Source organism: Arvicanthis niloticus, unplaced genomic scaffold, assembly GCF_011762505.2.
Source record: "Arvicanthis niloticus isolate mArvNil1 unplaced genomic scaffold, mArvNil1.pat.X pat_scaffold_883_arrow_ctg1, whole genome shotgun sequence".
In the NCBI taxonomy this organism is placed as follows: domain Eukaryota; kingdom Metazoa; phylum Chordata; class Mammalia; order Rodentia; family Muridae; genus Arvicanthis; species Arvicanthis niloticus.
In genome coordinates this window covers 14281-27634 of record NW_023046460.1, presented here as the reverse complement: position 1 = coordinate 27634, position 13354 = coordinate 14281, and the positions used below count along the sequence as shown (strand labels likewise).

Genomic DNA, 13354 nt, shown 5'->3' with positions numbered 1-13354 from the left:
TTGCACATCTGTGTTAAGCACCTACTGTGTGCTAGAGTATGTGGCATGAAAAACAGAAAAGGGTCCTGATCTCATGAAGCATATGTTCTGTTAGGAAATGTAGAAGGAACACAGTAGAGGTGACATCAAGGAAGAATAATCTGGACCCTGAAAGAATCAAGTAGTGTATTTGTTATTGTTACATTGGATGCTGGAGGAGGATAAAGCTAGGACCTCATACAAGCTATCCAGCCATTCTACCATGAGCTGTATCCCTTGCTTGGAAAGAACCCAAGAGGGTTCTTCCTTGATAAGTAGCGGTCCATGGAGATGTCTCTAAATAGGAGAGGCTTATCATGAGGTTTTAAGGAAAAGGAGCAACTGTGACAAGGTTGGAAGAGTCTTAAATTCTGGGCTGGACAAAAGTGGTGTGAAAAAGGAGCCATACAAAGGGCAGCGGGACCGAGGTAGGGCGGGGCCCTGGAGGATGCACAGGAAGCAGGAGGACCACCAGGCAGAGGGTGGCATAGATACAGAATCGGATTCTATGGCAGATTTTACTCTTTAGCCTAAATATAGTTAGAAGGCGTTTTCAACGGGAAGAACAAAACCTGTTCTCCCTTCTGGAGCTTCGAGGTAAAGGGTAAAAAGAGTGGGAACAGAGAGATGACTGTGACAGGCCAAGAGCGATGGCACATAATGCATTCAGAATAAGGGAAGCCTCAGCCACATTAGATCTGGCTGTAGGAAGAGGCTCTGAGATGCTCCCGTGCTAGCTTGTGATGCTAGGAGCATGGCAGCAGTAACCACCAGTATGGGGGAGGTGAGGAAGAGCAGATTGAAGACAATTGAGCGCCCCATCATTGTTAGTTGGAGGCAGTGTGTGACCCCCCAGTGGGAATGCCAGGAGGCAGCTGATGTGTGGGACTGGCACTCAGAGGGTGGTGTGTGCTAGAAAAGATGGGAAGCCATGGAAACAGAATCACAGACTGGATAGAAGCACCCCTAGGGAGAGTGTTGGCAGAAGAGGGAACCCCCTCCCCCAAGCCTGAGCCAGAGGAAAGACCAACCGTCATAGCCTTTACATTCAGAAGACCAGCAGGGTATCCTGACCTGAGCAAGGAAAGTGTTTCAGGCAGGGATGGTTTAGACTCAGCCACATGTAGGTCAGTAAGTGGGATAAATGACTTCCAGTTAGCAAGGAATTCTACTATACTGGAATTACAAATCAGAGAGTGGGGCCTATTGGAAGAAGCCAAAATGAACAAAAGCAGAATGTGCGTGCTCCTAACACTTCACTCGCTGTACCCCATAGGAGTCTTCATTACTCTTCCAACAGACATGTCCCGTATAGGCAACTCCACTCTACCCTAAGATTTATGCTCAACTACAGTGGCTTCAACATGCCATCTCTCTCAGGAGTCAATTGAATATCTTTTGAAGACTTGCTTCTATGAAGATTAAAAAAGTGTGCTCTGTGGAAAATGAAGGATCACACTCAATGTCCTAGGACAGAAAATGGAGAAGCTGAGGGATCTACGTTTGTTTTCTACTTTTCCTCAAAGTCATTGTTTTAAGTATACAGTTCTAGATCTAATTTAAAAGAACCTAAAAAAGTTCTGTCAGTCACTGGTGTTGCTGGACATCCAGCTTAGAAGGCCCTTTGGACAAGATCATAGGTCTCCGGGTCCATTTCCTACTTAGGGACAACCTAGTAGAATATTCCTGTTTGTTCACAAATTCACCTTTTGCTAGTGTTCTGTGGTGTGTGGTTAAGAGTACAAGACCTAGGTTGACCAGCCTGGTTATATTCCAAGTCAAGGAACTTGACCTTTCAATATCTGAATGCATCTCCTTACCTGGGTAACGGGTTTGATCATACCTGATTGGGCAGGCTGCTGGTAGATGACCCAGCAAAGGCTCAGCACAGAGCAGTCATTATGACCATGGTGTGCTGTCTTGCTCCATGCAATGTGGCTTGTTGCAGCATAGTTGCAGTTACTCTGCAGAGTTACAGGGTACCAATGCTGTTGCTTTCCTTACTGTACACCCATAGCCTCACACAATACAGGTACATGGCATGGATGAAGTATAACTGGGTACCAGAGTGTAATTTCTTTGTGGTTGTCTTTTGTTTTCTGAGTCGGGGTCTCTCTACATAGCTGTGGCTGTCCTGGAACTCACTCAAATTGAAAGAGATCTGCCTGCCTCCTGAGTTCTGAGATGAAGGATGAGCACCACGACATTCAGCCCTGTGTTTTTATTTTTATTTCACACTGAACTCAATGATCATTTTGGCTTGTTCTGTGTCCATTATACTTGCTAAAATGCCCAACAATGCCATATCATTGTTGTCATCACATGGGTGTCTTGTGTACATGAATTCATGCACATCTATGTACGTGTGGAAGAAAAATAGATACCAAGTGCCTTTCTCAGTCACTCTCCACCTTCTTTTCATGAGGCAGGGTCTCTTACCTGAATCTGGAGCCAATTTGGCTAGGCTGTCTGGTGAGCAAACCCCAGCGATCCATCCTTTTGCCTTCCCAGTGCTGGGATTATAGATAGTGCCACTTTGCCTGGCTCTTAAGTGGTTGCAGGAGATTGAACTCATCTCCTAGTGCTTTTGTCACAAGCATTTCACTTTGCTGAGCTGTGTCTCCAGCCTCCCATATCACATGTATGTTCTATGTATGCATCTGTGTATGTGGCACATGTATGTGTTCATGTGTGTACTCACCCATGCATGTATGTAGAAGTGAGAAGTTGACATTAAGTGTCTTTCTCCATTGCTCTTCACCTTAGTTTTTGAGACAGGGCCTCTTAGCAAACCCCAAGCTCACCAGGCTGGCTGGCTAGCAATCTCCAGGAAGCTGCTTGACTCTGTCCCCCCAATCCACATCACTAGAGTTACAGGTGCACACCACCATGCCTGTGCGGGGAACTACACACAGGTTCTCATGCTTGCAGGTTCTCATGCTTGCATGGCAAGCACTTTATCTGCTGATCCTCTCCCTGCTGTGTTATCTTACCATGACCATCTAGACTAATTGTGAGTGAGACAAGTGAAATATCGGACCACAATCCTAGCGTATAAAATCAATGTGTCTTTCTTTTGTAGTCGTATTGAACACCTCAAATCCCAAAATGATCTTCTCACCATAACCTTGGAGGAATGTAAAAGCAACGCCGAGAGGATGAGCATGCTGGTGGGGAAGTATGAATCCAATGCTACAGCCCTGAGGCTGGCCTTGCAGTACAGGTAGGAGAGCCAGAGAGGGGAAGATGTCCTGGGTGTGCTTTTAATTTTTTTTTTAACACGTATTGGTTTATTTTTACTTAAAATTAATTAATGTCATTAATTAATGTATATTATTTATATAACTGTATACTTAAAATTAATGTCATTAATTATATTATTTACTTAACTATAAAATTAGTATTATTGATAAAAACAATAAATTGATAGAACTAAAATTATTTTTAAAATTAATTAATGTCATTAATTACTGTATATTATTTATTATAACTATATACTTAAAATTAATGTCATTAATTATATTATTTACTTAACTATAAAAATTAGTATTATTGATAAAAACAATAAATTGATAGAACTAAAATTATTTTTTTAAATGTATTCAATTACTGTGTGCATGTATACATGTTTGAGTGCATACTTGCCACAGCACGTGTATAGAAGTCGGCAGACCACATGAGAATCCGTTCTTTCTTTCTACCATGTGGGTTCCAAATTTCGAACCCAGGTGTCAGGCTCAGCCCTCTGTGTGCCTTCACCCTCTGAGCCATCTCGCTGGCCCATTCTCTGTGTCCTTGCAGCAACTTTGTTACATGCACACCTGTAGCAATCCTTAACATAAAAGGAAAGACCATAACTAGGGGCTTGGACCTGCAAATATTAGTGTGGTTTATATTGAAAACCAATTAGTGTTCCTTGGCGATTAGGGGCATCAGATGTGGTAATAGTGCTTAATGTTTCCCCACTCTTTCAATTCAGACTAAAGATTAACTCATTTAAGTAATAGCACCTAAAATATCAGGGTGAGGGGGTCAGGGAGATGGCTTAGGGAGTAAAGGCACTTACCACCAAAGCTAATGACCTGAGTTCCAGCCTTGGAACCCACATGGTACAAGGCAAAGCAAAAACCCCCTCTTGCAAATTGTCCTGTGGCCACCATGTGTACACTGCAGTGCCCCCTCCACATGTACTAAGTAAATGTAAAAAAAAAAAAAAAAACAAAAAACCTATTAAAACATTCAGCTTTTGTGTTCTATTTCCACTTGTTCCGTCTGTTCTTTATTCTTATATACTTATTCAGCTTGTTATAGACTTTTTTTTGCTGGTTTGCTTTCAGTCCTAGAAAGTGAACCCAGGGATTTACAGAAGCTAGAAAGTGCTCTCCCACTGAGCTGTGCTTCAAGCCTGGCATAGTTTTTATTTTTGTTTGTTTGTTTGTTTGTTGTTTGGTTTGGTTTGGTTTGAGACAGAATCTCTGGACAACAGCCTTGACTGTCCTGGAACTTGCTCTGCAGACCAGGCTGGCCTTAAACTCACAGAGATCTGCCTGCCTCTACCTCCTGGGTGCTGGGACTAAAGGCATTTACCATTTACCGGCTATTTTAATTGTTTTAACTTATCTTTTTAAAATTTACAAACGTTTTTCCTACGGTATATTTTGAGCATATTTCCCCCTCTCCGAACTTCTCTCACATCCTCCCCAGCGACTTAAGTGCACACCTTTTTTTGTTCTTTCTCTTCCTCCCCACCCCACCCCCAATCTTAAAAATAAACAAAAGAAAAACTCCCAAAAAGGAACAAATAGGCAAAAGACCAATAAGACAAAACAATGCATAAATAAAACAATAAAATCCAAAGTCCACATAAAAAAAAAAAGAAAGCCATGGAATTCATTTTGTGTGGGGCAACTACTCCTGGGCATTGGGCCTGCCCCGGACTGGACTGTGTTTTATATGCCTGGTGACATTCCGCTGGAGAAAGCTGATTTTCCCTTTTATGAGCAGGTATCTATTGTAGATAGGCTTTGGTTAGGAGTGGGAGCCCATATTTGCTTCTGCTATCAGTACTGGGAGCCTATCTGGCTTGAACCTGTGCAGGTTTTAAATGTCTTTAAATGTTTAAAAGTCTGCACTTTTCTCAGATGGCTGAAGGCAAAGCCGCACATTCTATGCCTTTTACATTGCTCGCTTTTCTAAAAGACCTTTGAAGCACCGGTAATTAAAATAATTCCACAGTCAACAGCCTGATGCAGGTAATATTGTCATTTTTTGAATGCTTTCCTTGGGATAAAGTGCCCGAAGCAGGAGACATGAGTGTCGTCATAGCTCTTTGATTGGTTTCCATTAAGATAAGTTACTTTATTAAAGGCATGGTGATGTGGCATATGCCTTTAATTCTAGCAATCCAAGACAGTCAGATCTCTGTGAGTTTAAAGCCAGCTTGGTCTACAACATGAATTCCTGGACAGCTAGGGCTATACAGAGAAATCCTATGTAAGAGAGAGAGAGAGAGAGAGAGAGAGGAAGAAGAAGAGAAGGAAGGAGGGAGGGAGCCAGTTTAAGAAACTATAGTCAATCCATTTGCCAGTAGGTAATAACACTTTCTTATCAGTTCTGGTATTGTTTGTCTTGCTTGTTTTTTAATTTTTTTTTTTTAAATTACATTTATTTGGGTTTTACACCATAGCGTGGATGTTGAGGTCAGAAGACAATATGCAAAAGTGGGTTTCACTGTGTAGATCCCCAAATCAAACGTTGTCAGGCTTGGTGGCAAATGCCTATACTCACTGAGCCATTTCCCTGGCCCCATTTTATCATTTTCAAAACCACTTTTTTTAAAGCTGCAAAACTGTTGCTGTCTTCTGAGGCTTGTTAGTGGTGCCTCATAAGTCCATTGCCAAGGTCTCAGAGTAGATGATTGTTTCTCACTTAGCATCCTATATAAGGTATCACCTTAAGAAAGTTTTGTTGCTTCCAAAATAAAATCTTCCAACATAATGAGACCAAAGCAGGCTGGCGGTCACACTGGTTTTCAGGTTCCCAGGCAAACCAAGAGCTGTCCTTCCTGGAATAGTCTTTAACATGGACCACTCTCCACCTTTGGTCTCAGGGGTTGCTGCACATGAGCAAGTCCTGAAGGATGGAGTACCTCCCGCCTGCCTGCCTTTGCACGGAGCCGCCAGCACCACACGCTAGTGATGTGACCCTTTTCTTAACTGTTGGCTTGGGGAAGGGTGATGAGCATGAACACAATCTAAACCAGATGGCTCCTCTGTTTTTGTCTCTGTAAATGTCGATTAAAGCAGCATTTCCCTTGTTCAGCTTGGAGAAACTCATCAAGTATTTGCTCACAAGGAAATCTCACTGCTGCAGGGCCTCTTGTCCTGAGCACATGGGCATCAGGCATGTGTTTTTGCCTTCTGTCTGGACATGGGTCTATGTGTATCAGAAAGGGAGAGAGAGAGAGAGAGAGAGAGAGAGAGAGAGAGAGAGAGAGAGAGAGAGAGAGAGAGAGACAGAGACAGAGACAGAGACAGACAGAGAGACCGACAGAGAGAGAGACAGAGAGACAGACAGAGAGACAGACAGAGACAGAGACAAAGAGAGACAGAGACACACCTTTATGTGTATGTGAGAGAGAAAGAGAGGGAGAGAGAGAAGAGAGAATGACTCTCATTTTACTATATAGTCCAAGCTAGCCTCAGACTAGTGATCCTCTTGCCTTAGTTCCCTACATGTGGGAGATAGACGTGTGCCCTGTTATGCCTAGCATAAAGACTGTTCTTGGGCCCATCTTGTATGCTCAGTGGATGATAGGCACAGAGAAGAATAACCTTTCCTTCTCTCAGACACCGAAATTCAGACTCTTACTAGAAACCCATTAGGCTTTTTTAGGAATCCCTATTTGCACTTTCTATGGGGATAGAGCTGTCCTCTCTTCATGTGCTCAGCACCATGGTTACTGGCAGCCATGTGATGGCTACACATGGGTACTATAGCCATCACAAGAAGGACATGAGGTTTCCATTTGAATTAACTTGAAATAGCCACATATAGCTATTATATACTGTACAATACACATATAGGTCAAATGATTATTTCCTCAAGGGAAATTTTAATCACTGTTGAGTGTTGCATGCCAGGGTCAGGCATCCGTGAGTGACTTGGCTAGCTGTGTGAAGCCTCTGGGCTCCTAGGCAGTTCTGAAAGTCAGTGTCAGCTAGGGCTGTTTTTGAAAGTTTGGCTGGGACCACTAGGTCTTCCTTTCAAGCAGATTCTGTCTCTCCAGTGGCCTCAGTTTCTCCCTGGCTATAGGCTAGAAGTCTCTGTTCCTCTCTATGTAAGTTTCTTCATAGGGCTGCTTAAGATGGGGATCCCAGTATCCTTAGAGAAGATGACCAGAGAGAGAACAGGAAGTGGAGAATGATCAAAATGGAAGTCATGGTGTTTTAAGAGCCTATTGTTGGGTATCGCACATCATCATTTCCATTTGTTATAGAGACCAACCCTAAGAGAGTCAAGGGGACAGTAGAAAGAGTATGCCTACCAGGATGCAGGCTCAGTAGGGGACACTGTGGATTGAGTACCATATGTGTGTCACATGCCTCTCTTAACCTGACAGGCAGTTTGCTCCCCCCCCCCCCGTTGTTGCTTCTTGTGTATTTTTCTAGAACATTCTATTGTTTTGGTTTTTTTTTTTTTTTTTTTTTTTTTTTTTTTTTTAATGGTGAACATAGCAGCAAGTCATTGGTTTGTCCCAGGAGCACTTCTGCATAGAATGTTCTTCACTTTGTGGGTGTGGAGGGTGAGGCAGGCACTGGAGTGGCACTAATGATAAGGATCATTACCATTCCCGGCCAGTGCTGATGCCAGCCTGTGCTTCTCTTGCAGTGAACAGTGCATAGAAGCCTATGAACTCCTGCTGGCCCTGGCCGAGAGCGAGCAGAGCCTCATCCTGGGGCAATTCCGGGCAGCTGGTGTGGGCTCCTCCCCCGGTAAGTGTCGTCCCCCCCCCCCCCCCCCCGAGTTCCCTTTGTGCTACTTCCCATCTTGTCCCCACTGTTGCTGGCATCGTGTCATCTCCCAGAAACATGAAATCTGCTTGTCAACTGTGTTTTCCGTTCTCACCCATGACTGAGTGTGTAAATTGTTTACATTGAAATGAAGCAAGAACTGGAGTGGAAACCGGATCACAGACAAGTTAAAACAAACAAGCTCTCTTAGGAAATGAGTTCTCCTGGGCTGACAGGAGGAGCAGAGAGAGTGGGGCTCACAGTGCTGTTAAAGGGACCAAGGCATTGTGAAGCTGCCTATTGCTGCTGCTGTGGCCTTTTGCTGTACTGGTCTCCTTGTCTCTGTGCTTATACTTGTTCCCTAGGTTCTGTCCTGTGAATAGCTTTGAAGCCTAGATCCACACCCCCATATATCTCATGAGTAGGGAGGTAGTTTTATACCTGGCCTTGAAAGTTTTGCCTGGGCTATGGTAGCATAGGGTGCACCTGTCTGCCATCTTGTCCTTTACTCAACCTCAGTGGTCAAGTTACTCTCCTGGCCTGATTCGTACCTCAGACTCTTCACCAGTGGCTCTCAGCCTTCCAAATTCTGTGACCCTTTCATACAGTTCCTCATGTTGTGGTGACCCCCAACATAACATTATTTTCATTGCCACCTCATAACTATCATTTTGCGACTGTTATGAATCATAATGTAAATATTGGACATGCAGCCTGCAGCCTCCAAAGGTGTCTCCACACATGGGTTGGGTTCTGCTGCTCTACAATCCTCTCCCACTCCTGCCTCACAATTCTGTGTAAAGTAGAAAGGTCCTGTAGGCTCCTTCACCACAACGATAAACTCAGCCAATGACAGTGACTCCTGGGCCTGCACTGGTGTGAGGGGACCACAGTACAGTGCTGGAGAGGAAGGAAAACATGGCAGCAAGCTCGCCACACCCTTAGCGTGCCCTGGACACAGGCTCACCAATGCTTTGCAGAAACAGCCTTTTGGGAGAAATAACACCAAATCCGTAAGAGTCAAATGACCAGGTGCTTCCCAAACCTTCCATGACGACCACGATGAGCAAGCCAGATGCTCTGCTATGTGGCCACTAGGCTGTCAAGAAGTTGCTTAGAGCTGTAAGCTGGGAGCAGGGGATAATAAATGGATAGTTCTTCAATGGCTATGTGCTGTGCTCTTGTCTCTCCAGGACACCACCATCACAGTGTCCACCCCAGGCACCTTCTAAATAAATCCCCTATCCCTGTCACCTCCCTTGTTGCTCCCTTTGTAAGGATTTTTAGGGTTTTTCTCCTTGGTTTTGATATTCTGTGAAATTGGAATCAGACCCCAAGGTAGGAAAACAAACAGCATTACTTTCCTTCTTATACTCAGGTTCTCTAATAAGGAAGCAGTTCTCCTTGGTATAGGTGGCTGCCCTTCATTTCTCTACTCCACCCTCTGGTTTTGTTTCCCACCCCAGGCCTGCTTTGGTTAATAATATTCAAAGCCCAGCCCAGAAGTAGAAACTCTGCCAACACTTCCATTAGAAACCTCATTTTTCAGGGTCTTTTAACTGAACCATAAAACTTTACTCCTCATATGAAACAGATTCTACAATGATCTTGGCCTGCTGTCAGTTTTTTTTTTTTTTTTAATAAGAAAACCATCAATTAAAGGAGGAAAAAAAAAAAAAAAAAAGCAATCCTGTCCTAGTTTGTATCACAAGATGTCTTAACCTGTTCCATGAGTGAAAAGCATCTTTATTAGGCTGGTGTCTACACAGAGCAATTACTTGGTAGGAGCTGAAATGGCTTTAAACAAACCAGCATTGGAAATGTTTGAAATAGTAATGAAGTGTTCCATGTCTCCCTCCTCCCACGTAACTCCTGCATGCATTAATAAGATGATACCAGGCCTACGTTAGAACAGAGTAGAGTGAATAGTCAGCTGGCAAGGTGTGTGTAAAAGTCCTAGTGGAGAGAAAAAACGAGGGGAGAACAGCTGGAAGTCAGTTTGAGGGATGTGCTTTCAGTCTAGGAAGCACGACATACCCAAGAGTGTTCTCCTACTCTCCATAGTGCTAAGCCTTGCCTTGATTTTCATACCTGCTGACAGGGACAATTGATATGTCACTCTGCCCGAGGTGCTGTCTAAGCAAGAGCTGGTTCGTGACATTTACTCACAGGGTCAATTACTGTCATCGTCTTTGTTTGTTATTGAATTCACAGCACTCATTATGTTCATTTGAGGAGAAGGTTTAGCCCAGTGGTTTTCAAACTGTACTTTGGGACACCAGAAGGATTTCTTTGGGTCTCAGCAAATGGGCACGGAGGGTGGAGAAGTTGAGTATGGCCTAACCTCTGCCACTTCACACAACCACATTTATGTTTTTAATGTTCACTATCCAAAGTTCATAAGAAAAAATACACATCTGTGTTGTGTGGGTGGCAAGCCAGTGGTTTTGTTTGACCAAGACAATTCTTGAGTTGTTATGAAGACTTTGCTCTTTAGAATACTGTCTTAGTCACTGTTCTATTGCTGTGAAGAGACGCTATGACCAAGGCAACTCTTATGAAAGAAAGCATTTAATTGGGGGCTTGCTTAGAGTTTGTGGTTAGTCCATTAACATGGTGAAGAGCATGGTGGCACACATAGTACTGGAGCAGAAGCTGATAGATATTATCCTGATCCACAGGCAGAAAGTGGAGGGGTGTGAGGGTGGGGGTGTGAGTTAGACAGAGAGGGCAGGAGACTGGGCCTGGCCTGGATTTTTGAAACATTAAAGCCCACCCTCAGTAACACACTCCCTCCAATAAGGCCATACCTATTACAAAAACCACACCTCCTAATCCTTCTAATCCTTTTGAATAATAACCATCCCTGGTAATTAAGCATTCAAATACCCACACCTATGGGGGCCACTCTTACTCAAATGATCACAAGTAGTTTGGAAGTACATAGATGTCCCATGCACATGCACAGCTTTCGATATTATCACTAACAGATGTAACAGACTTTGCCTTACAAAGTTCCTGCTCTCTATTAGAGTTCACTCCCTGTTAGAAATTCCTTGGGTGTGGCAGGTGGACAATGACATGGACCCACCACTGTGGCATTGTAAGTAGTAGCTTTAAGCTTGGTGGCTGCCATCTAGTGAAGACCCTCCCAGCTCTGCCTTCTCTTTCCTCCTCCACCCTCTACTCTCCCGACCCTAAGAAACACTGTGTTTGTTTAGTCTTTTTCTTTTTCTTTTCTTTCTTTTTAAAATTTGTTTTGTTTTGTTTTTCTAAGAGAGAGTTTCTCTGTGTATAGCCCTAGTAGTCTAGAACTTGCTCTCTAGACCAGGCTGACCACGAACTCACGGAGACCTGCCTGCCTCAGCTTAGCAAGTGCTGGGATTCAAGGAGTGTGCCACCAACTCCCGGCTCTTTTCTTTTCTCTCTTTCTTTCTTTTTTTTTTTTTTTTCTTTTGAACTCTAAGAGTCAAACCCAGTAGTGCCTTTTACAAAGCAGGCAAGGGATCTGCTCTCGGAACATTTTTGTGTTTGTATTTAGTATATACACACATGTTCCTATGAATGGGCATATGCACTTATGTGTTTATGTGGCACGTGGAAAACAGAGGTTGATATCAGAGTTTTGTATTATCTACCTGGTTGAGTAGTTGGTTAATTATTTAATTAATTAATTTTTGAGACAGGATCATACTATTTATAGTCCCTGGCTGGCATGGAATATGCTATGTAGACATATCTAACCTTGAACTCACAAAGAGATCTGTTGTCTTTGCTATGCCTCCCTAGTTCTGGAATTAAAGGCAACATAGCATCACTATATTTATAAACACACACATATGTATATGTACGTGTACCTGTATATGTACATATGCAGACAGGTTATTTCACTGCACTCGGGACTCCTCAGTTTGGTTAGGCTGGCTGGCTACTGAGCCCCAGGGATCCGCCTGTCTCCTCCACAACTTCTCTCAAGTGCTGAGACTGCAGCTCTGTGCATGGTGCTGATTATTTAAAGTGAGGTACTTCACTGATAAAGTCATTATCTAAAACCCCACTGAGCTTTTTAAATGTCTCTATGGTTCCACCTTTTCCAACAGTTTTTAAAAACCCACACCCAGATGTGAATATCCTGAACAGGGGCTAAGTTCAATATCTGCCTTTATGCTTCTTATACCTCTGTGTCCTAGCCTAGCCTCGTCACCCAGCTTCTGGAGCCATCTGAGTTAGCCACCTTGCTTCAGGCTGAGCGGAATAATGTTGGTACAAGAAAACAAAACAAAACAAAACAAAACTGCAGTTTGAGCTGTAATTACTTGCTGTGTTCCTGTTGCCCCGCAGGAAGCTCTGACAGTGTTGTTGATGTGTGATGCTGTGGCATTTTACCTCAGTTTCTCCCTGTCCTCATACACAAAGTGCTCATGTGTAGAGACATGTACTTGAGTGGGAAGAGGGTGCCAGCATCAGAGATATGTAAAAGTTAGCATGTTAGAACTGGAAGCTGATGGTGGAGATCATGCTATCCACCAGGACTATGGAGCCCATGCCAAGGAATGCCTTCCCAACCCTTGTCAGCTACCCCTCCAGCCCAGAGCACAAGCCTCCTCAGCCTTCCTACTCTTTGTGCCCTCAGTAACTGAGAGACAATTACAGAATCACAGCCTGGGCTTTTCTGACTCCACCTGCACCAATTAACCCATTGGCTTCTCTGTGGTGTAGGAGACCAATCAGGGGATGAGAATATCACTCAGATGCTCAAGCGGGCTCACGACTGCCGGAAGACTGCTGAGAACGCCGCCAAAAGCCCTGCTCATGAAAACTGGACGGCAGCTGCGGGGGAAGCCTTCGCAGTGGCTGGCTGCAGCGTGCAACCCTGGGAGAGCCTGTCCTCCAACAGTCATACCAGGTAACTGCTCGATGCTCTGTCCTGTGGCTCCTCTGCCTGCAGTGGGCTCCTCACCGGCCCAATCCAGGAGACCGTGTGATTAGGATTATGGCAAGGCTGCTTCATGCTTACAGCCTGTTCTCCCCAAGAGCTATGGGGAGGGGCTAGAAAGTGGCCTTGTTATGCTTTCTGTGGAAAGGTACAGTCCAGAGAGACAGGGCTGTAGCATCCACTAGGGGGTGGAACAAGAGCGCAGTCTCTTTGATACTCTTCTTCCTATGCTGTTCTGTTCTCTGTTTCTTCATCATTCTCCATTTGAGGAATTACCTGGAGTGACTAAGACTCACTGTTAAAAGACCCCGCCCACCTTAAGCTAGCGCCACTCTTTCCCTGTACCCTTGTCCTCTGAGAGCTCTTCCATGGCAAGAGGCCCTCCCGC

General features: G+C 44.1%; 1 protein-coding gene across 1 annotated transcript in view; it reads left to right on the top strand.

The window, feature by feature from the left end:
• Positions 1-13354, top strand: part of LOC117702498 (colorectal mutant cancer protein-like) — a gene marked incomplete at its 3' end in the record, with an annotated part of 48011 nt that overhangs the window by 21949 nt on the left and 12708 nt on the right. Inside the window, 3 exon segments of the mRNA XM_034493614.2 lie at positions 3101-3241; positions 7909-8012; positions 12750-12936. Of these exon segments, the coding sequence (XP_034349505.2) occupies positions 3101-3241; positions 7909-8012; positions 12750-12936 (432 nt within the window).